We start from the raw sequence: 25,941 nt of genomic DNA, 5'->3' as shown, positions 1-25,941 counted from the left end.
AAAATGAAGCAGCTCAAAAATCGTTTTATTTTTATTCAAAGTAATCATCACGTTATTGAATGCACGTGTTACACTATTCTAAGTTTCTGAAAAGAATCAGCAAAGACATCCAAAGAGATGATATTCAGTTTAGCAGTTACATTTTTCTTTATGTCCTCAACATCCTGAAATCTTTCCTTTGAGGATAGTTCCCACTTTGGGGAAGAGGAAGAAGTCTGTTGGTTCTAGATCCAGAGAGTAAGGTGTATGGTTGATCTGTAAGATGCCATGTTTTGTCAGAAATGTCTTCACAATATGTGCAGAATGATCCGGGAATTGTCGTGCATCGAAATGTGCTTCAGTAGTCTTTGAAGCACCTGTCTTCTTTGAGTACAAATTCCTTGCAGATCACACCCTGTTTGTCGAAAAACATGATCAGCATTGTCTTGATCCTGGACTTCCATAAATGAAAGGTTTGAAGTCCATGCATGCTCTGACCCTTGATCTTTTGGGTCGTACTGAAATCCCAACTCATTCCCAGTAACAATACATTTGAGGAAATTAGAATTGTCTGGATGAAGTCTTCATATAATTACACTCTTTGTTGCTTCTGCTCATTCATGAAACTGTGTGGCACAAATTTTGCACAGACCATCCTTTTCCCTAAATCTTCATGCAGAATTTGACAATTCATCTCTTTTATTCATATCCAACTCATCAGTCATCATTCTGAGGGTCAGATGATGATTTCTTGCCACAATTTCCTAAACTTTTGCAACTGTCCTCATTGTAAGAGATTGCCCACTTCTTGGATCATTGTGAGGATGTCTGCAATGATCCACTTCTTGTATCATTGCAGACATCCTCACATCCATCTTTGATCTACTTTTACCATTCAAACATGCTGGTACAGTTTAACATTTCATGTTTCTGTACAGATTTTCTCAGTTTAAGGCAAAAATTGATATTCATTTGTTGCACCATTCAGATTATTTTCAAACTTATCAAACATGAGTGCAACAGCACCAGTCCTGAAACTTTATTGCCACAATGCATATATCAATTCCTTGCCACCTGTGGGGGATACCTTCCAAAAAAAAAAAAAAAAAAAACCTAGCTTTATTTTTGATATTTTGTAAATCAAAAATGAAGGTTTTTTTTTTTTTTTTTTGTTTTGTTTTGTTTAAATGTTAGTTTAGAAGAAACAGTAATTATCAAGAGTTATGAAAACAAGTCCAAAATACATCTGTGGGGTGGGTGGGGGGGATCAAAAACTTGGAAATATAGAGGCAGAAACATGTCCAAGTGCAATGCTATATATATTATGGTATATGGAGTTTGTCATTGAAAGGGTATAACATAAACAAATTCTATCTCTTTCGCTCCAATACTTATTAGATACCACTTCTCCCCTCATGATCTGTGGGTGGTAGGAGCAGTAATCACGTATTTTGTTTAACAAGACCAGACTGAACCACATGCATTAAAAAAATGCAGTTTGTAATATTTTCGTATACAAATCTGCAGTTGGCTAGTGATTACTGTATAATTAAAATTTGAAGGATTTGCATATCTTTAAAACTTGCAGGTGAAAATGATAATTTGGGAAATTACTTAAATATTAGTTTGTTACTGTCATTGAATAAATGACAGTAACAAATCATGACATTTGAAATTCTGGTCATTGATGTCCTTCTTCTAAGTGGCAGATTCTTGTAGGTTATTGAATTCATGTGCACTGAAAATTTATCTAATTTTTAATGCAAATTTTGGTTAAACAAGTTATGATGAATCAGAGGACAGCTTCGGTGAACAGCAATTTAATTCTGGTATCCTGTAATTCTTGGGGATTTCAGGTAAATTTGTTATTTCAGATTTTAATGTACAAGAGGCGTTCAATAAATTATCTACCTGAGATATTTTCCATAGTTATATTTCAATGATTCATGATTTATTATGTTCCTACATATCTCAACTTGAATCCTACTAATTTTGATCCCACTATGCTTTTTAGGTTGTGCCTGCTGCAATAGAAAGAAGGAAGACCCCTGTATCAAATTATGGATTTGCTGAAATCGGAGCATCGTTCAGCCATCAAGTTTCTCACCAAAGAAGTGTTCTAAGTGATTGTGGACATTATGTATTTTTAATGTAAATACAATACATATATATTTACTACATAGTAAATACATATATTTACTACATATTTTTAATGTAAAATAAACATGTTTTTACTGTTATCCACGTACAGTGTTGTTTAAATAAGCTTTACCCACATTACAAAGCGTATTTCATATAATCCGGACTTTCATTAAAATGGACACCTCTCAGCCCCCATTAGTCCGGTTTAATGAGGGTTTACTGTATTTATAATATACGAGGTATATATATATATATAATATATATGAGTATAATAGTGATTGTAGTGTGCCGTGACAATGAAAAGGTTGAGAAACACTAAACCTTTTGAAGAGCATGATTAAAGGGAATTTGGTTTTCCTAAAGAATTCACTGAAATGGATGAAAGATCTACTCTGTTTTGCCACATTGTAAGGAAGGAGCAAGAAAGTAATTCATATAAATTCTAAGTCTCAAGTTTCTACTCACTCACCCAGTGTACTAGTAAAAAAAGTTTGAGGATGGCCACCTACACCTCATCCTGCCTACTACAAGAATTAATAACTCTGTGGAAAGGGTAAACCTCTTAATAATTAATGAGAGAGGACAAAGTAAATGAGTTAAGAACTTGTCTACTTTGCACAAATTGTTGGTTTGCTACCAAACACTACACAACCTATATGGACAACAGATTAATCCATATAATGCAAATAGAACCTTTTTGACTGATATCACAATGCGTGATGACACTAATGCCAGAGGACTCCATTGAAATGGATGGAACACAAAAAAGGAAATGAGTGAACATGCATCATTGATCTCTGAAACACGGCAGAGAGAGGGCAACCAACTAGAGAAAGAATTTTCATTTCTAAGTTATAGCTGTCAACATTGACTAACAACATAAAAGATATATGTTTATATAGAATGGAAATTAATTGAAAAGTCAAAATGTGTCACCTAGCCTATTCTTCATTCTTCATAATCTCTGGTTTTGTTCGAAATACTGCTTGTCTCTTAGATCATTTCACATGGCCAGTTGGAATACTAGTAAAGCCATACATTTAAAGATTTGGCCTTCATAAAAAGTGAAATGATCAGCTCTGCACAACAGCAATCAAGAAATTACCTAGATGTTGAAGAAATCAGTTGACTCTTTTTAGCTGTTTTCTATGAAACGAGACGTGATATATAAACTTCCACACACTGCAAAGTTTAACATTATGTGCAGATTTTGATTGTATTCAATTAGTGGAAACATGATTCCAAAATAATAAGCAAATAAACATCCTAGCAAATGCAATAGGATATACGGAAAACAGAGGTGAAGGAGGAAAATATGACCCTCTACAGAAAGAATGTCTGTAAATTGAGAATGCACAACTTGGACAACTTTGAGGCTATTTCTTCATTTTTATCAAAGATGTAGGTAGGGTACAAATCTATGTAATTACTCGCCTCTAGTACTGAAGAAACCAGAAATAAGCTGCTTACCTGGCTTACAGAAAATCTTGAACACTGGGATAGATCCCGTTGTCACATGTGGTTAGAACATGCCAATAGCCAAGCACAGAGGAACTAAGATAGAAGCAGATACAGTAGTTCATGGTTTCCAGTATCTAGATACATTAGATATTGGAACCACGAATCTGAAATAACTGCAGACTGCAACAAGAGGAGTGCAATAGCGACCTAATATACCACAATACACAGGAAATGCATTTAGTCAAGAGTCACTTAATTATCAATTCAGTTCTTTGATAGTGGAAGCCACTAAGAATGCAAGGGAATCAATGAGAGGGCATTAGTTGGCACAAACAGACAAACTAGTTCTCCCATAACATGTAAAACTAGATATAATTTTACAGTATCTTTCCAAGTTTAATTGGCAATGTTCATTTTCAAAATCTATTACAAGGCTTTAGATGCTTACAAGAGCTGTTCTGTATTGTTTCCAGAGGATCCGCTAAAGCGATTAGAATATAAAGGAAAGCGAGCCCGTGATGTAATTCCCAAATAAAATTTTTTAGACAAACCAAAATCTATTAAAAAATGAAAAGAAATGTGCTCCCCGGTTGACTACTTCAGTTATAAACAAGGATATGCTCATTTCATCAGATTGAAATGACAAGCACATTTTGAGGTGGTAAGTGCTAAATTAATTATGGGAAGAGGAATGGGGAATGAAAATAGTAAAGTTGAAGATATGACAGGCTGTCGTTTGGAATTTTGTTAAGGCATAATCAAATACAAAGAAGATAGCAAGAATAGAATTTTGGATCTTATAAAGGACATATGGGAAAAGGGATGAGAAGTTTTTGCTGAAAAGAAATTCATATTTCCAAAAATATTTTAATTGCAGCAGTTGATGCATTGCCAAGTAAAGCAGTGACTGGTCCCGATAAACTTACCTCATTCATGGTAGCATTGTTGAAATTACTTACATTTATAGATATATTATGGCCATGTTTCTCTTGAAAATATTAAATGGAGGGAGTGGTTCCACATACTATAGAAAAATTATATAGTCAGACCTATCCTCATATAGTACAAATTGCTAACTATTAAAGGTATCAATCTATTGCCATCAGGTGCACCCTACAGGAGATATTTTAAAAATATGTTAATGTTGAGAGATTAGATCAAAGTCACTCACTAGCTACTCCATGATGTATCATGCTACAGTTCCATCCCTTCTCATCAACAAATTGTTGGTCTAAGAAGTGCATTGCTTATGTAAGCAGTCGGTACTACAAATCATGTGGGTGGAAGGTATATGGAATGAGAGAAGAGGACAGTCAACAAATAAACTATCATCTATAAAATTTCTTTCCCATAGTAGTGTTAATTAAGCTGCTGCTGATCAACATTGCTAAGGGCATTGCCCACCACATCTTTATTCTGTGAGTCTTCTGAGATCAATGAAAACAACTTTATTTTCTTAGACAATTCAGCTGCTTTTGGTAACATCTTTATTCCTGTACTGATTGAAATTCTGAAAAATTACTTCTTTATAGAAGGAAGCATGCTGAAAATTCTGATCAACACTAGAGCAGGACTTGTCATAGTAATGTGTTGAGCAAAAGAGCACCTCCTTTGGCATCATTCAAGGTGTGTATGAGTGATGAAGAGAGAAATTTTGTATGCCAATCTCTTTGCTGCTACTTGTGTGTAGTTGAACCATTCCCAGTTGTCAATGGCTGTAAATTTGTCTCCTATGCAGATGGTATAAAAGCTTTGATGACATCTCATGGATAAAGAAATGCTGGAGAAGTACGGTCAGATTGCAGACAAGAAAATACAGAAGCCTGAACTCTAACTTGACACTATTGTTCTGCAGTTAAATAGAAATACATCAGCTGAAATGGTTTTCATAAATAAGAAAAAGAAAATTAACATCATAGTCTATTTGGAGCCCAAGTTCTGAAAGTTCACATTCATTAGACTTGGGATTTAAGTGGGGTGATGCACTTATCTTTACTCCACATCTTGACTATATCAAAAGAAGAACCTACTGAGTGCTTTGGGCCACCAGGGAAGTCTACAACTTTCTTGAGGCAATCAAAATCAGTTGATGTCTAATAGGATATCCAAAAAGAAATCCATAGACAGTGAAATGTTAGGTAAGCTAATTGTTAAATGCATATTGTAGTGGTAGACAATCCTATGTCTGTATTTAAATATGTGTATTTTGGCTGTGAAATTTAATTTCTAGTGCAATGAGGACCTTAAAAAAATCTAGTGTTTTTTCTGAATCTCTTGTTTTCTCTCCTGCTTACAAATGCCTGATCTTCAGCTTTTTGAGCCAAGAGTTGGCAACCATGTGCATATGTACAAAAGTGGATTTTGAGATCTGAAACAGACTTCTTCCAAGAGATGAGTAGTAGGGTTATAGAAGAGTTTAAATTCGGTGTCTGATCGATAAACAGGTAGATTAGACCTTTAAGAATATCCTGGATATGGAAGTCAATCTGAGTAGAGTCGTTGGTGATCTTTAAAAGATATTCTTTGCATCTTGGAGTTTGATACTGATAAAATGGAATTTGCATTAGAACTAAGAAGGATATTGTTCTCTGTGGCTCATGTTCTTATCAGGTGCCTGTCCAGTTAGAATCCTCTTCAGATCATCTCAAAAGACTTAACATAATTAATAGTCCCTAAAGTTCTTCAGTAAGGTTGATCTTTTGGAGATGATGTGAAGGGGATTCTAATAGACAAAACTGAAATATATGCTACTCACATTAGGGTGTCTCATTGGGAGTGGCAGTATGAAGCATTATTATTCTTTAGTTTTTACACACTACACGTGAGTCACAAGTTCTGACAAACTGTTCAGGCTGTTTTTTTCCCCACCCACTAAGTTTTATGAAAGAATTTAGCACTGCATGCCCCACCGGTGGGTCACATGTGCTTTTGTCTTTGGCGCCACGTGGTCAGCCATATACAGGAACTCCTCAAGTTACGTAAGAGTTGCGTTCCGCAGAATGCTACGTAAGTGGGGGAATTTCCCCATGCTTGTGCAGCATTCACAACTGTGCTCACTGAATTGATTGAATCAAAAAAGAAATGTTCAACAAACATGTAAATAGAATTATTTATTGTGTTTATTCAATTTTTTATCTTGTGCAGAAAAAAATTACAAAAGCGTACAATTTTAAAAAAAAATAAAATTACAAAAAAACGAGGAGACAGACATAATGTCAGTGAGTTTTACCTCTTGAGCATCGTTGCCAGAATCAACGTCTTCAGCTGATAAGTATGCCGCTCAACCTTAGAAAAGAACATATTAATGGATGACTGGACAGCGCCTTTTTCCTTTTCATCGTAGATTTCTTTGTAGCAAGCAAGCATATCATTCACCCCTCTGTTAACTTTTAAGAATCATTTGCTATCAGGATCCATCTTCTCAAACCTTGCCATTGCTGATGCAATTTCACGAAATGCCATTGCCATCTCTCTTGTGGTGAAGCATCTCGACTCTTCATTTGGTTCATCTTGAGCTTCATCAGAATTTTCTTCTTCCTCTATTAACTCCTCCGTGTCTTTGGCATCAACCTCCAGTTGAAGTAGCTCTGCAACTTTTACAATCTTATCTGTAACTGCTTCATATGATTCGTCTATTTCAAATCCTTCGAAGCCTTTTATGTGCCATGGGCATATTTTCTCCCATGCATCATTTAAACAACTTTTAATAATTTCCGCCTGGACCTTATTAATGTTTAAGATGCCGTGGTAAATATTGTAAGATTTCCAAAAGTCTTTAACGTAAAATTTTTATCACCGTCTACTGCAGACAATGTCTGAGCAAATGTTGAGAGTAAAATAGTATGCTTTTAAATTCGAAATAACACCCTGATCCATAGGTTGGATGAGTGAAGTCGTTTGGCGGTAGAAATATGACTGTCACATTCGAATTGAAATCAGGAGCATTATCTAATAGAAACAAAACCTTGAAAGGAACTTGAAAGTTCCTTTCAAGATTTACAATATTTTTCAACCTCTGGAATGAAGCAGCATTTAAACCAGTCCTCAAAGAGAGGTATTGTTATCCATGCTCTGTTTTGATCGGAAATGCACGGGTAGTGTGGCTTTATTGGTGCCTTTAAATGCAAGAGGATTTCCAGAATGGTACACAAGCAGTTTTAATCTGTAGTATCCCGCTGCATTAGCCCCAAGCAAGAGCGTGGTCCTATATTTTGAAGTCTTGAAACCTGGAAAAAAATGCCGATGCGGAATTTTTTTTCAATACAGAGCAGCCTTGTCAATGTTAAAAATTTTCTGCCTTCGTCAATAATTTTTTCCAACACATCAAAAAATTTCTCTGCAGCTGTAGAATTGGCACTGGTGACTTCACTGCATACTTTAATGTTTTAGAAACCAGTGCAATGCTTGAATCTATTAAATTATCCATTGCTTGCCACAAACTTGGGTCGGGGTTTGCTGTACTTATCCTTAATATCTTCATAAATACTTCTTGCTTTTGCTTGATTGGCCATTGGACTCAGGGGCACTTGCTTCTGAATCTGATTTTCCATCTATAATATTAACAGTTGTTCCATCTTCGATATAGCACCTAAACTGTGTTTTGTAATCACTGTTGATCCTTTGACATGTTCCTTTATACGTGCACTGTCCTTTAAATTAGTATTCACTGTTGAAGCAGCGAGACCTAATTCCCTTGCAATAGATGACAAACTTTGTTCTGCTTTGTACTTCTTAATCATTTTCATCTTCATTTCTAAATCAATTTTGTTTCGTTTCCTGGCACTGCCACCACTTGCATTTTCCATTGGTCGCTTTCCTTTCATCATTGTAATACATAAATCGGAATGAAGAGAAGTTTCTAAAAATTTGTTTTTTATAAGGTTGAAGATTTCAGTGAAGGGGGCAGGGGACACATTTCACCATAATAGTGTTAAAACCCACACAATCGGAAATGCAATATGATCGAGTTTACTGCCCGTTTATAATTATATGCACGAACAGAAAAGCCCAATAAACCAGAAAGTGCAAATTGTTTTATGACCGTGACCTCCAGAAACATGCTTTAGAAAAGTATCACAGTCATTCAAAATTGATTCTAAAACAGGAATGTATGATAACGATGAAAAGGTAGTGAAATTTCCATCATAAATGTGACCTTTTTAGAGACATAAATAGCTTAGTATTATAGTGAAATTTTCAACTTCTAGGACTTGGAATGATTACAAAAACACACACACACGCACGCGCGTGTTATTGGATTTACATTATGATATTTTTACGATACCTCCATTTATTCCTATGGGATGCAAAATACGTTTCCACGATTTTTTAAAGTTTGCACGGGCTGGGAAAAACTTACGCAAAGTCGAATTTCTGTAAGTCGAGTATTACATACGTCGGGGAGTTCCTGTACATGAGTTATATAGATTTTATGTATACTGATCAAATGTCTGGTCCCTTGGTGTGATGTTAGTTGGTTTGGGTTGGGAATTTTTGTTATATTTTCTTCTTTATGCAATGTTTTTATGATCATGCAGTAAATCCAAAATTTTGATTTGTTGTAAGCAATTTATTAAGTTTTTTTTAACATTATTTCTTGCATAATTAAATTTTAAAAAGAACTCATTCGTAAACATATATTTCATTCAACTAAATCTATGGATACCCTGATATAAATGTTTAATCAAAACAATTGAATTTACAATTTATGGATCTAGGGCATTATTGCTGATGAACATGTTCTTTTTGAAAACATGCAATACACACTGGTATTTTACAAAGTTCTCAAATGATATTAACTTTTTTGCAGTGTAATTGAGTGTAAAGAGTTTATCTCTGACAAAATTTTTGTAACAAGATGCTGCATCTCTTTCGTGTAACCCTTTTCGGTCCTACTGCCTTCAAGATATGTCTCGGTTTTGTGTAGATGGTGTAGGCTCTGGTATTGTTTCTCGGCATAGTAGTTATTTTACAATTTTTTCTCTGAAACTTGTGTTCTCTTTTTTCTTATTTATGTTATTGTGCAGATGTATTGCATTCACTACAATCATAGCAGTAATCAAACGGAATAACAACCTTTTATATCATTTCATTGTTGGTCTCAAATATGCTGAATATGCACACATTTGGTCAGATAAATTAATAAACTCCTTTCCCTTGATATAATTCTTTACTACAGCAGGTTTTGAAACTTCTTTTCCTCTGTTCATAAAATTTTCCATCGATTTGTTATGCTTTGTGTTCAACATTAAAACATCCCTTTTATCTTTCCACTTTAGAACCATAGTTCTGTCTTCATTCTGTTTGGAGATTGCTTCTCCGTTTTTCAATTTTCCAGGTATTACATCTGCAGGATTTCCTTTTCTGTCAGAGCGAAGTGTGCCTGCCAAATGAGTTTCTGTTTATCAGTGTTTTGGCCAAAGAAACACTCGTATACCATTTATCCATATAAACAGTTCTTCCACTGTCTAGTAGTCTAGACATCAGTTCCATTACAACCTTTTCGGAAACAGATTCCATTTGTTTTTTCTTTTCTGGTATAAACTTTGAAAGACCAAGTATAACCTCCACTAACACATAATTTGAAAATTTTTATTCCATATCTACGTTGCTTGTTTGGAATATACTATCAAAAATAAATGCGTCCACAGAATGGTACATTACTTTCATCGATACACACTTCCTCCTCTGGAGTGCATCTTCCTTGAATTTAGTTTGGAGAAGTTCAAGAAAATTAGAAATTTTGTACAAACGATCATCTGCATTTTTTTTTGCTCGCTGTTGTCACAAACGTAAAAAATGGAGAGTATGAGCTCAAATCTATTGTGGCTCATCATTTTAGACATGGAATTTTCTTACAATGTACTTTTGGACTAATAGCCTTGCAGTTTAGGTAATAGAACGAGACCATCCATAGAATCATTATGATAAAAAGTTTCATTTCTGCAGGATTGGTATCAACCCATTTTAGTCCTCTTAATTTTCCACATGGAGTATGTGTTACTGCTGCAAGTTTTTGAGCAACATGCTTATTGGTCTCGTTGACAAACAAAGATATCATTTCATCATTAATAAAATATTTATACAAGTCAATAGGCTCCTTCCCATCAAGTTCTGGTAAAGTGTCCGGATTTACACTAACATTTTGTGCCAAGAAAATGAAAGTATTTCCAGCACCAGTTACAGATTGGGGTTTGATACAGTACTGCTTTCAGAATCTGATAACGTAGCAGTTGCTGGATTGACAGAATAAACTGAATTATCAGAGTCTGAATGAGAATCATTTTCTTCTGTATAATCCTTATCCTTTACAGAATTGTCGGAATCAGATTCCAGTGAAAGTCTTTCTATTTTTTCATCACGGAACCATCTTGTGCTTCTTGCCATTTTAATTTCTACTTTCATGAAAAAAATGAGAAAAATAACAAACTTCAGGGAAAAAAAGAATTTAAAGCAAATTTTCATAATGTACCACTGGTGGTTACGTGGTCTCACAAAGTGAATTTACTTCGAGTGGCCACGTAGCCACTGGTGGGGCGTGTTAGAAAAATGGTTGAAAATTAAGAAATGATATTAAAATAACAAAAAGGAGACAGAAAACAAATGTTACAATCAAATAACCAAAATTGTCCCACAATGTGTTAAGATAATCTTTGCAAAATCAGTCTTCAGCTTGCAAGCCCATGTTGCTTTTGTGCATTTAATAACTTGGTGATTGAATAGATGAAATTTCCTTTAGACTCTGTAAAGTTTATTCAGTTTTATTTTATTGTATAGGTTAGGACAGTAGCCTTAGTTTTGCATGCAGCTGTGTTTGCTGCCTCCATTAGAGCGGTTATTTTTATTTAAAGTTCATAGTTGTCCTAGTGTAAAGTGCACTAGGACAACCCATGATGAAGTGCATCCACAATATGAGATTGATACTTTTGCAGCAAACCTAGTGTACATGCAGCTATATACAAAATTGAGGGTTATACTGACCTGTACAGTAATGTTATATAACTGTCACTGCTTGAGGCTTTTGCTCTATTTTCTTGATTTTTTCCAAACAATTTTGAGGGCTGGTCAATAAGTTCTGAGAATAGGGTATATAACGTATATTAATATATTATAGATTGGTATTTTTGATAGCTTAATGCCTCTTAAAATAGCATGAAAAAATGTATGTCAATTTCTTGTAATTTCTCAAATTTATTTATTTATTATTTGTTAGTAGGTGGATATAATGTCTTGTATGCATCATCAGTCATCTCTTATCTGTTTGTGGGTATTTCTATTACTAAGTCATCTGGTCTTTCACTTCACAGCCACTGATCAGGGTCATAACCATGATCTGGGTAATAACATGCTATTTTAAATAAATAGCAATATACTTCTCCATTGGAGAGGTGCTTTTTATTTAAAGTATGTAGTGCCATACTAGGGCAACTTGTGATGAAGTACCCTCACAGTTTGAGATTGATGTGTTTGTACAACAGGGGTCGGAAACCTGTGACCTGCGAGCCGCATACGGCTCTTTGAACATGTAACTGCGACTCTTTTAGCCCACGTGTATGACAAGCGCATTGGGCAACAACGTGAATATATTATTAGTTTCAAGCATTTTCGAACATGAACTATATTAAAAATAAGTCAAGAAACCATCTGAACAATGCAAGTCTCTCAGAATATTTAAAAATGAAAACTACTGACATACTCGCCTGATGTCCCCTCGACGTGGGCCCCTGTACGTGGTGAGGGGACCTCCCAGTGACGCTGCTGGACTTCCAGACTAGCATCACTGGGATCCAACGCCCACAGCCTAGGTTCCGGGCTTACATCAATGGAATCCGGCGTGTTTGCCGTGCGCTGCGACCCGTGGAAATTCGGAAAGGGGGATCCTGGTGGTTGAGGGGCCCAGCTTCAATACACCACTTTGGCCCCTGCTTCGACAAGACGGGTGGTCCTGGAAGGCCCGGCTAGGATCAATCGGCTAGTAGGCTCGCCTGCGAGGGTCAACCGTGTCAATGCCACGCCCCTACCCTCATGGTCCGAGGGACAGGATTCAGGCTGGCGGCGGTGCGGGTATAGTGTGTGGGTAGCCCTGGCGTCCCACTCCCGAGCGCATTTATTGCATGCCGGGTAGTGGGCGTCCCTTTGGGCTCCGTGGTGGGTGGGGAGCCCGGGCACTGAACAATTTAAATAACTTAATGAATCCTGATAAACGTATTCCTTCAGGGGCCCCAACCCGCTCCCTATCTGAAAATAATGACGGAGAGGCAGATAGCATTATTGCTACAAAGAGGCAGCGAACCGAACTACCATCAGGGCCTGTCCCAAGGTTCTTAATAATGCATTCCACCAATGAAACACCGATTGGTAAAATGTCGCCCTTTTTTATACAAAAAGGGTTGGATGGGTTAGCAGGTACACCCAAGTCAGTTAAGAGGCTCCGTTCTGGGGACCTCTTGATTGAAACAAAAAATGACGGGCAGTCTGAGCATCTACTCCGAGTAACATCAATCGGAGGTATACCCATAACAGTGACACCACACAGAACACTAAATTCATCGAGAGGTGTCATTTCGGAGTGGGACCTTCTCGACGTCACCGAGGAGGAAATCTGCTCCGAACTAAAACCACAGGGAGTTACTGCCGTGAAGAGAATCACTGTGCGAAGGGATGGGAAAATTGTTAAAACCAGGAGTGTTATCCTGACTTTTAACTCTCCCAAACCTCCTGATGAGATTAAAGCTGGATACATCAACTGTCCAGTACGTCCATACGTTCCGAACCCTTTACGGTGTTTTAAATGTCAGAAGTATGGACATTCTCAAATGGCCTGCCGTGGAGTCCTTGCATGCGCCCGGTGCGGTGCAAAGGACCACGAAACAACAGCATGTTCAGCCACTAAACCCACCTGCATTAACTGTGAGGGAGAACATCCGGCCTACTCAAGGGCATGCCAGAGGTGGAAAGAAGAAAAAGAGATTCAACGGCTGAAGGCAGAGCTAAACATATCGTACCAGGAGGCAAGAAAAGCAGTGAAACCTCTTAACATCAAAAAACCTACCTACGCCGAGAAGGTAGCAGGGAGATGTTCGATTGGGACTCAGACGGACATGTCTGTCCCTCCAAAAGAATCATTTACTCCCATTGCACGTTATCTTTTAAGCTCCCAAAAACCTGCACAGAAGGACCAATCAGCTGCCACTCCTATATCGATACCTCCTAATGCTCCACAAGTAACAAAAGCAAAAGAAAAGAATAAGAAAGGGGAAGTAACACCTAGTACCCAGGAAAACATGGATGTCGAGCAGAAGGAGGTACATGATGAGTCAGTTTTGGAACTCTTTGCTGGGGAAGAAATGGACACAGGACAGCGTCCATACTTCCCCAGGAAAGAGAAATCCAAGACTGACAAAATTAAGCCCTCAGCACCTCGGAAGCCGCCTGATGGACCCACCAAGTCCAAATAATGGCTAAATTCCTACAGTGGAATTGTCGTGGATTCCGGCAAAATACTGACGACATCAAGGCACTCGTGCAAAAGCACAAACCAGTTTGCTTTTGCATACAGGAGACTTATTTAAAGGCAAATGATGACCCCACCGTGCATAACATTACCATCATTCGTAAGGATAGAATTGTGGATGGTCCTGCCCACGGAGGAGTCGCAATCCTCGTCGGCAACCAGATCCCATTTCAGCCTTTGCAGCTTACAACTAGCATTGAAGCTGTAGCAGTTCGCCTTACAGTGGGGTTCTTATTAACTGTCTGCTCTGTTTATTTGCCACCTGGGATTGACATCCCCCAGAAAGACCTTGATGATCTTATCATGCAATTGCCTTCCCCTTGTTTAATTCTTGGGGATTTCAATGGACATAACACTCTGTGGGGTAGTGCTGACATCAATGGAAGGGGACGAGTCATAGAGCATATGCTCACTGACAATGATCTCTCCCTCCTAAATGTGGGAACAAACACCTTCTTCCACATGCCTACCCGAACTTTCTCTGCCATTGATCTTTCTATCTGCACCCCTTCTCTCCTTCCTTCACTTGCTTGGGAGGTAGAGGAGAACCCATATGGAAGCGATCACTTCCCCGTGATAATCACCCTAACTAGTGGTAGACTGTGTCTTCCATTTAGTTTACCGCGGTGGAAGCTTGATCAGGCTGACTGGAATGCCTTTCAACATCTGGCAAATCTTGACATCGCTAAAGTCAGTCAGGTGCCAATCAATGATGCAGTCGTGTACGTCACAGAAACAATTGTCCAAGCAGCTGCAATTGCAATCCCAAAATCATCTAGCCGGTTCCCACTATTTCCGAAACCTTGGTGGAATTCCGAATGCACAGCAGCAAAAAAAGCACAAAACAAAGCCTGGGGGATATTCCGACGATATCCCACAACTGAAAATTTAATAACATTTAAACGTGCGCGTGCGAAAGCGCGTTATGTACGACGTCAGAGCCAAAGGAAATCTTGGATTCGTTTTACATCTTCCATAACTCAGGCTGCTAGCTCAAAAGTAGTCTGGGATAAGATCCGGAAAATGAAGGGAAAATATCCACCATGCCCTTCTGTGATCCTCGAGCATAATGGATGTCCAATTGCAGATCGAACTGCAGTAGCAAATACTCTAGGGGAAACATTTGCAAAAATATCTGCAATAACATCTTTTCCCGCAGAGTTTTTGGCCCTGAAAGAGAAAAATGAGAAAAACCCCCTGAACTTCTATTCAAAAGGGCTTGAATCGTATAACAAGCCCTTTTCACAGGAGGAGTTAAATGCTGCACTCTTTCTCACGCACGCAAGTGCTGTGGGGCCCGATGACATCCACTACGAAATGGTAAAACACCTCACACCACAATGTAAGGATCACCTTTTAATTCTGTTTAACAGAATTTTTCTTAATAAACAATTTCCGGACTCCTGGCGGAAAGCAATCGTTCTTGCCTTCCCAAAACCAGGAAAGGATCCTAGCAATCCAAGTAATTATCGTCCTATTGCTCTGACAAGCTGTTTGTGCAAAGTCCTGGAAAGAATGGTTAATGCACGCCTCGTATGGTATTTAGAAACAAATGGTCTGCTTTCCAGGACACAGTGCGGCTTCCGAAGAAATAGATCCACTCTGGATCATTTAATCCGATTGGAAACGTCCATTCGTGATGCTTTTATTAAATCCGAGCATTTGGTAGCAGTTTTCTTTGATATTGAAAAAGCGTACGACACAGCCTGGCGATTTGGAATTTTAAAAGACCTCTATAACTTTGGTCTTAGAGGTAACCTTCCTGTTTTTATTAAAAACTTTCTATCGAATCGCCAGTTTCAAGTCCGTTTAGGATCCACCCTCTCTCGAGTTTTCTCTCAGGAAGAGGGAGTCCCACAAGGATCCGTTCTAAGTGTTACGCTTTTCGCAATCAAAATAAACTCTATCACAGAACAACTTCCACCCACTGTAAACAATGCCCTCTATGTAGACGACTTTGCTATATTTTGCAATTCATGCAATATGAGGGTCATTGAAAGGCAACTGCAGAAAACCATTGATCGTCTCACAGCTTGGTCTTTGGCTAATGGGTTCAGATTTTCATCACAGAAGACCGTTTGTGTACACTTCTGTCGCAAATGTAATCTTCATCCTGACCCAGAATTAAGGCTTGGGCAAAATAACATCCCAGTTGTAGCAGAATTCAAATTCCTTGGACTTATTTTCGACAAAAAGCTGACATTTTTACAACACATTCGTCAGCTGAGGACAAGATGTGTCAAAGGGCTTAACATCCTTCGTGCCCTTTCATCAACTTCATGGGGCGCAGATCGTTCTACCCTTCTTCGCCTTTACCGAGCACTTGTCCGTTCCAAACTCGACTATGGGTCTCAGGTTTATGGTTCTGCTAGAGATAGTGCACTTCGGTGGTTAGATCCAATCCACCATCAAGCCATCCGGACAGCCACTGGAGCATTTCGCACATCTCCTGTCCAAAGCCTTTATGTTGAAGCAAATGAACCATCTCTGTCTCTTTGACGTAAGCAGTTGTCCTTACAGTACGCCTTCAAATTAAAATCCCTGCACGATCATCCCACGTGGCCATCCGTTTTTGAGCCGCGCTGGGAAAACCTCTACAACACCCGTCGGACTGCCAACAAACCTTTTGGTATTCGCATTCAAGGGCTGCTGAATGAGCTCAACTTGTCGGTAGACAACGTTGCCCAGTCACCAAGGCAATTATTTCCACCCTGGCATGCTTATTTTCCAACCTGCGACTTCTCCCTTAAGATCTGGGAGAAGGCTACGACACCGCCATCTGTCTACCAGCAACTCTTTGCATCACATAGACAGCAGTATTCTGACTTTCTGCCAATCTATACAGATGGCTCAAAGTTAGAATGTCATGTGGGATCTGCTGTTGTGCTCCCTCACAAAACATTATCCTATAAGATCCCACAAGAAACTAGCATCTATACTGCTGAGTTGCATGCAATACAATCAGCCCTAGATCACATTAAAAATCGCGACTACCAGAGGTATATGATTTATTGTGATTCATCAAGCGCGTTACAGGCTCTGGTATCGGTGAGTTTTAACCCTCATCCGATCCTGTCCAGGATCCGGCAGATTCTTTTTTCTCTCATAGAATTGGATTATGATATTCGCTTTTGCTGGATCCCAAGCCACATTGGGATCCGGGGAAATGAATCGGCTGATGCCGCTGCTAAATCAGCCATTTCCCTGGATAATCATTGTCTGTCAGTCCCCTATACAGACTACAGGCAAATAATACGTTCTAAATTACTCTCCCAATGGCAAGATTCTTGGCACGGACAGGCCACAAATAAATTACATCGTATTAAGCCTGTAATTGCGCAATGGCAGTCCAGTCTACGCAGGGACCGAAGAGAGGAAGTTGTTCTTGCTCGGCTCCGCATAGGTCATAGTCATCTAACGCATTCCTACTTGCTGAGGGCGGATGACCCACCTATGTGCGAGATATGTAACGTAATTTTAACCGTCAATCACATTTTTGTAGAATGTCCTGTTTTTATTGAAGCACGACGCTTGTATTTTACTGATTTTAATAATTTGACTGAGCCATTTACACTCAGTCAGATAATATGTGACAGAGACAATATAATATGTCTGACGTTTTTAACTTTTTACAATTTATTAATGTTTATACAAAGATCTAAGTTTTATGCTTTTACTTTTATACCTCTTTAAACATAATAATTAATTGTTTGACGTGGTAGCCTTTGCTACCAAAATGTTTAATAAGATTTTAAATTTGTCTTGGCGCATTATGGCCTTAGCTGCCAATGCGCCATTAAAAACCAAACCAAACCAAATCGCCTGATGTTGAGACTTGCTCAAGAAGTTCAGCAGCAAGAACACATTAATTCGTATCTAATTGGATGTTTGTTATGTTTTTTCAGTATTAATAAATAATATTTTGAAAAATAGTTTTTTTAATAAAACACCTTCCCACTTTATTCCATTTCTTAAAATACTCCCCCCACCAGCTTGAGCTGAAGTGCAGCTTTCAGATTTTTTTTTTTTTTTTAATTAGATCAAAAATGGCTCTCTACTCAAAACACGTTTCGATCCATGCTGTACAATAATGTTATATAGCTGTCGTAGCCCAGGGCTTTTGCTCTGAATATATACATATTTTTCAGTTTATTTTTTCTACAGTTCATTTCTTTTTAATCAGAATTTGTATTTGGATTTAAAAAAATGTTAAACTGTTTTTTCCTTTTTTCCCCTCTCTCAGCTGGAGAACTACTGTCAACAGCATTGCCCTTTCTTGGACAAAATATGCATCCTACTATAATCATTAGTGCTTTTCGGCAGGCACTTGAGGATATAATACAAATTCTGAGAGATCATATTGCGTATGTATGTCTTAATAAATATTAATAGAGAAAGTCTATTATTTGTGTACTATAAGTTTAATGTTAAATGTTAGGTAATTTTGTAAAAATAATGAGTATAATCTGTGTAAATTGTGAAACTTTTTGCTATAATGAATGCCTCCAGCTATTGGAATAGTGTAATTTTTCTCATTCATGTTTTTGTAAATGCATATCTCTTGTCTAATATTAGACATTTGTACAGAGATGTATGGATGGTGAGGTCCTGCACAAGGTGATAACGACAGATTAGACATGGCGTCATCATTTCAACCTAGAGAGTAAGCAACAAAGCTCTGTTTAGAAGTCTACATCATTGGCAACACTGAAAAAAATAAAGGTTGTGGCTTCTGCAGGAAAGGTTTCAGTCATCTCTTTTTTTTTGTCATTCAAAGAATGGTTACCTACATGTTGTGTCACACAACTGCTATGGAAAATGTACTGCACACTTTGCTGGTTCACATTTGTTGCAAACAACCCCAACTGCATGCAAGTGGGTGGATGCTGCATTACAACAATGAGACCTTGCATTGCTCATTCTGTCATTGGGTACTTAGCCAGCTTTAATGTCTGATGTGTTCCTTATCTGCCATACAGCCCTGACCTTGCCTCCTGCAATTTTTTTTTTTTTTTTTTTTTTTTTAATTCCCAAAGTTAAGAAGGAGCTGTGAGGGAAAAGTTTCCAGTCATGAGAAAAGTTGTAATAACAAAAGAGGCAATTCTAATGCATGTTAGAAAATGGCTTTCACCTTGTTTTTGAAGAATGGCAGAAATGCTGGAGTGAGTGCATTTTGTCAAATGGGGACTACTTTGAAAAGGCACATCAAAATATGGATGGTTAATAAAGATATGTTGTGAAAAAAAAGTTACTATCATTCTTTATTGAATAGCCCTCATATACATCTGTATATGCACTTATTTCCTTTCACTGCATATATTGCAATGAAATTTAAAACTGCCTATATATATTGCCAAAATTTAGCAACACCCTTTGGGACTTGAAACTGTCTATACTTTTAACTAATTAAGTGATGGTTGATGTAAATATTATAATATGTCAAGTGTGCTTCTCTTTAATTAGTGTATTAGTATTAGTAATGGCCATATGGTGCAAGGAAGCTTAAGGCTTATGCTGCACCATCTAAAAGAAATAATAACTTAAATTAAATTAATAAATAAAAAAAGAAAAAGAAAATAGACAACCTATGTGTTTTCTCCCCGTAGGTCAACTATCCAGCTGACCCTTTAATTTCTCCAAACTGTCAGCCTCTACCACCCATGTAGGTAACTTATTCCAGTAATTTATAACTCGCTGGCTAAAATAAAACTTCCTGCAATCCAGTCTAAACATTCCCATCCCCCATAACTTGAATTTATGGCCCTTAGTTCTAGAATTATTTATAACTGAAAATTTCTCCCTTGTTCATTTTACTTATGCCTCTCAGAGCCTTAAACATATCAATCAAGTCTCCTCTAAGGTGCCTAGTTTCCAAGCGATGCAAACCACATATTCAAAGTTTTTCCTCACATGGACACCCTTTTGCCGATTTCACCAGGCAAGTTACCCATCTTTAGACCCTTTCAAGAAGTCCAATGTCTTTCTTTAGGTGCGGTCTCGATGCTTAAACACAGTATTCCAAGTGCAATGTAACAGTAGCATTAGCATTAGCATTACTAGAGGCATTTGATGCAAGAAAGCAAGCTTATGCAGCATCAGCCAAAAAAAAAAAAAAAAAAAAAACCCACTTCCACTTCACCCCTCTGTTCGTTCAAAATACCTGTCCAGCTGAGCCTTAAACTTATTTAGGCTCTCAACCTCCACCACAAGGGATGGCAGTCTGTTCCACCAACCAACCACCCGCTGGCTAAAGGCAAATTTCCGCACGTCTATCCTACATCTGTCTTTCCTCAATTTGAATTTATGCCCTCTCAGGTGATTTTTCTGAGCTAGAGGAAGAATCCCATCAGCATTGAGCATGCTTAAACCATTCAAGGCTTTATACACCTCTATCAGATCACCTTGCTGGTGCCTAGTCTCCAGACACTGTAATTTGCAAAACTTAAGCCTTTCTTCGTAAGAGCACCCCTTTGTTCCATTCACTAATCTTGTTGCCCTTCTCTGTACTCGTTCCAGCAGCTCTACATCCTTCTTGAAATGAGGCCTCCAGACCTGTATACAGCACTCTAGGTGTGGCCTGACCATTGCCTTATACAATGGAATAATCACCTCCTTATCCCTGCTGGAAAAATTCCTGTATATCATTGACAATACTCCATGAGCTACTCTTGCAGCCCGTCTGCACTGCTCAGAGAACTTCATATCTGCCTGCACAATCACCCCCAAGTCCCTTTCATTCTCTACCACTGTCAGTGTAGTACCACAGAGTTGATACGTTGCTCTGGGGTTGCTGTTTCCCATGTGTAGTACTTTACATTTGTCAATGTTAAACTTCATTTGCCACCTCTCAGCCCATCTGCTCAACCTTTCCAGATCCTGTTGCAGCAGCATAGTGTCAGTAGTGTCCTTGACAACCCTGCCAACCTTTGTATCATCTGCAAACTTGGACATTAAGCTTGATATACCATCATCAATATCATTTATAAATACAGAAAACAACAATGGACCCAACACTGAGCCCTGAGGGACTCCACTAATAACATCAGTCCACGATGAGCAGTGTCCATTGATTACCACTCTCTGTCTTCTCCCCCTCAACCACCCCTTTATCCATAGCAGCAATTTGCCTCCAATGTCACACTGCTCCAATTTGTGTAGCAGTCTTCCATGTGCAACAGTATCAAAAGCCTTTCTAAGATCCAAGTATATAATATCAAAGTTATTCCCTGCATCCAGCTCTTTTGTGACTGCATCATAGTATCCAATCAAGTTGGTCAGGCAAGACTTCCCCTTAACAAAACCATGCTGTGTCTGAGCTATAACTGAAGTCTTGTCTAAATGATCCTGCAGTGCTTCTTTAACCAGTGCCTCCATTAATTTTCCTGGAACAGAAGTTAAGCTCACAGGTCTATAATTACTTGTTTCAGCCTTTGATCCTCCTTTGTGAATTGGCTCACATTTGCACATTTCCAGTCCATGGGTACCTCCCCTGAGTCCAAGGAAGCTCTCATAACTATGGCTAAGGGTTTGCTTACTTCCTTTGCTGCCTCCTTTAATATAACTGGATAGATCCCATCCACCCCGGGTGCCTTTCTTGTGTTTATCTTCAACAGTTTCTCTTCCACTTTACTCCCAGTTATTTCAAGATTCTGTAGCTTACTGCTAGAGTTGAATACACCTCTGGCATTCCCCTTGCTGAATAACTCCTCATGTGTGAATGTCGATGCAAAATATTCATTTAGTTTGTTAGCTACCTGAGCAGGATCATCAACAGTTGACCCATCAATATCAAGTGGACCAATCTGATTCATCCCCTTCCTTCTAGAGTTTACATAAGTAAAGAACTCTTTGCTGTTTTTCTTTGCATCCCTTGCCAAGGATTTCTCGTAATCTGCCTTCGCCTGCCTAACCTCCTTTGTAACTTGGTTGCATATCAACTTGTATCTATCATAGGCTTCTGTGTCATGTGTTAATTTGTAAGTATCCCATGCATTTTTCTTCTCTGCCATATGCCTCATTAGTTCATCTGACATCCATTTTGGCCTAAACCTTGAACAATATTTCTTAGTTGGTATGTAAAGCCTAGTAGCTTCCAAGATAAGTTCTTTGAATGCTTCCCATTTTGAATTTGCTGTTGGTAACATCATCAGTTGGTCCCACTGTATAGAATTTAAATACTGTCTCAGTCCATCGTAGTCGCCTTTACGGAAGCAATAACCCTTCCCTTTACCCCTAATGGTAGTTACCTCTTTGAGTAAATCCCACTTCAGCACACTGTGATCACTGACACCTAGTGGTTCATTTATCTGCAGATTCTTAATGCATGAAGAATCACTGCTGATAATCAAATCAAGAGTATTACTCCCTCTAGTTGCCTCCCGAACATGCTGATGTAGAAAACAATCATCCAATAAATCCACAAAAGCCCTGCTAGTGTGTGAGTAACCAGCCCCCAAATTCCAGTCAATATCTGGGAAATTAAAATCTCCCATTATAAGACTCTCTGATTTACTGGCCCACTCTATTTCCCTGTACAGTTCCTTATTATACTCATCAGAGTCATTAGGCCTATAGCACACTCCTACTCTCAATTTTGATCTCCCAATGCTTATGTCACACCAAACAGACTCAACACTGCACTGTCCAGCGATGTCGACTGGCTTCACTTCCTTGGTTTTTATGTGTTTCTTAACTAATAGCATAACCCCTCCCCCCTTCCTATCCTGTGTATCCTTTCTGTAGACGTTGTACTCCCCAAATTGCAGGTCTGCATCCCTTATATCTGTGTGACACCACGTCTCTGATATCCCAACAATATCTGCCTTTGATGTTTTGAGCAAGACCTCAAATTCATCAAATTTATTTACTAAACTCCTAGCATTGGTGTACACGCAAGTATACCTGCACCTGTTTCTATTCTTAGCTACCCTAACACAACCCATGTGTTTACTTGTACCGCAATGGCTCCCAGCAGTCTCTGAAATACCATGCATCTTGTTTTTCAGGCTTCTGCTCATTCTAATAGAAGCAGTGCAAGAATCTCTTTCACCTCTGCCAGTGGCTACTGTCAATCTATTGGTCTTTGTCTCCCCCCAAGCTAGCAGTTTTCCGACCCACCTAACACTGCCTCGATAGCATCAGCAAATATTCTTGCACCCTTTCTATTTAAGTGTATCCCATCCCTGTAGAAGCAATCTCTCCTGTTAACAAGTACAGTCCAGGCTGAAAAAAATTCTACCCCTTGAGCCTTGCACAATCTTTCCAGGGCCGAATTGATCGACAAGGCTCTCATCATATACTCCCTCCTATCGTGTCTGGGCAGAATTGCAGACACTTTCAAATTTAACCCTAATTCTCGGCTTTTGTTCAACAGTGACCTGTACTTGTTAAGTAATTCTGCCGGTCTCCTACTCTTAATATTATTAATGCCAACGTGTACAACTATATCACCTTTTGTGCCCTTAAAAGATGATATTCGCTCTACAACGTCATCAACCTTTGCCCCTGGCAGACATACCCTGGTCCTGTTCCACCTATCTTTTTTACAAAGCATATTCCCCGTTTCCCTGACAATAGAGTCACCAACAACTACTAGTTCCTTCGGGACCAGCGCATTCTGCCTTGGGGGTTGTCTCTGTGTCACGCGATGCCCAAGTGCAAGCTCTGGCGTTGATGTGGGCAGCTGAGAGCTTGATGGGCCCCTCAATTTAGTTTCTTCGAGGGCATCCACCCTGTCCTTCAAGCTCTCATATAGGCCCACAAGAACGCCGAGTTGTTGCCTGATATCGATACACTCCTTGCATCGCGCACACACAAAGACATCCCCCTTGGCAGTATCATGTCCCGTACCCGATTGCTCTGCAAACATCAAGCAAACAGTGCATTTTATAAGGCTGTGAGTCAGAGGACAACTGTCCCCCTCAGTTCTGCTCTGAGCCACAGCGCTTCCATTAGCTTGAGCCTTTTGCTTTGCTGCTCTGGTCTGAGTCATGATTCTATTAATTTATTAATTAATTATGTTATGTTATTAATTATGTTAAATATAATTAATTATATTACGTTTGTAATCTAAGTCGTTATATGTATTTATTTAAACGTACAATTTAACTGCTAACGAAGTTCAACTAACGCTATCTAGTACGGCATACAACTATCGCATCACGATGGCGGGAAAATTTAGCCTTACATAACAGGATTAATAATCGGATTCAATGCTGAGATAGCTTGTTTTACCATGTAAATTGTGTACAAAATAAAAGACAGATTCCTATTATATTGTTTTATAAAATAAAACAATAAGCTTAAGTTTAATAAACATCATGAACAGTCAAAAGGTTTTCAGGCTATCAGAAATATTCTTGGTTATCATGAAGAGCAGTGTCAAGACCTTTTACAGTACTATTCCTTCTTGCTCCCAGTTCATATTGTTGAAAGAATGAGACCCAAAAGATAGTGAACTATGCCTGGTTAGGACAAAGCGAGAGGAAACTCTGGTGGAGGTCTGCAGCAGTTCTGACGTGCAACTCGATCATCGGACCTGAGTATGGGGGCAAAATACTAATCGAACCATCTAGTAGCTGGTTCCCTCCAAAGTTTCCCTTAGGATAGCTGGTGCTCAAGGGAATCGGTCTCATCCAGTAAAGTGAATGATTAGAGGCCTTGGGACCGAAACAACCTCAACCTATTATCAAACTTTAAATAGGGTGAGAAGTCGGGGTCAAAGCCCAGATGAAAGGATGTGAGTTTATTTATTCAGATAAAGTAATTACTTTATCTGAATAAATAAATTGCACTAATATCGCTGCATGCTAAAATGACAGCCAGCATTTATCTTAGCGGTTTCTATTAAACCCTTTTAACATCACAAGAAAACCTATATACAAACATATTGTTCTAATATTATTACAATATAGATTTCACTAAAAGCTATTAACATGTTTCTCTCCATATTCTTCAATCATCTGGCAAAAGCTAGCATTCATAACACATATTATGATGTATAAAAACACATCTGCTAGATGTGTTTTTATACATTATAACATGTGTTTATGTTTTCCTTTCATGCTACCTCCCCCCATTCTTTCTCACAAAGTGTAATGAATTGCGAAGACATTTGGTTGCTTTGTACAATGGAAACATACCAAATATTTAGCACAGATATCCTTCATCAGGATGTTGTGTTGAATAATAAATAGGTAAGTACAGTTACATTCTTTTAAGCTTTTGCTTTACATATTTTTAACTAAAGTAATTTATATACATTACTGCTACATAAATTGAATGCCAGCTAGAATATATTTATTCCTTATTATAGATAGCAAGATGATATACAAAAATGTCAAAGGTAACACAGTGGTGAATCACATACAAATTACTGAATATAACATAAATTAATTTATGTTAACTTTAAAATGTAGAGGTTTCTATTTCCCATTTTTTTTCAAAAAAAAAAAAAAATTTTTACCAAACAAGAATTTTATATATATATATATATATATATATATATATATATATATAGAATCAAAATATTACAGAGTTTAAATTATAAAGTTAAAACTTAAATATTAAGTGTTAAATATAGATTTTCAAACCATGGAGGGCACTTACACTATAACTTATCTAATTATGGTATATATATTACAAGGTAAAGAGTTGTCATGATTTTTCATGAACAGCCGTAGTGCTTGTTATTTCTAGTTGAGCTGTTGGATGTGGGGGGGTTGTGGAAGCCTATGCATCTAAGTCTGTGGTGCATTGTCACTTGGAGTGGTATTCTTGCATTCCCCCACATTGTATTGTGATGTCAACTGTTGCAGAGTGATCTGCTATTGAGTTCATGCAACGTG

General features: G+C 38.2%; 1 protein-coding gene across 1 annotated transcript in view; it reads left to right on the top strand.

The window, feature by feature from the left end:
* CCT3 (chaperonin containing TCP1 subunit 3) overlaps positions 1 to 25,941 on the top strand; it is a 191,154-nt gene that overhangs the window by 83,023 nt on the left and 82,190 nt on the right. The window contains exon 6 of the mRNA XM_090380590.1: positions 18,339 to 18,459. Within this exon, the coding sequence (XP_090236716.1) occupies positions 18,339 to 18,459 (121 nt within the window). The remainder of the gene's footprint in view (positions 1 to 18,338; positions 18,460 to 25,941) is intronic.

Source organism: Mastigoproctus giganteus, chromosome 1 (genome assembly GCF_048544385.1).
Source record: "Mastigoproctus giganteus isolate SK-2022 chromosome 1, ASM4854438v1, whole genome shotgun sequence".
Lineage (NCBI taxonomy): Eukaryota > Metazoa > Arthropoda > Arachnida > Uropygi > Thelyphonidae > Mastigoproctus > Mastigoproctus giganteus.
Note: the sequence above shows the minus strand (reverse complement) of the source record. Positions and strands in the feature narration are given on the sequence as shown.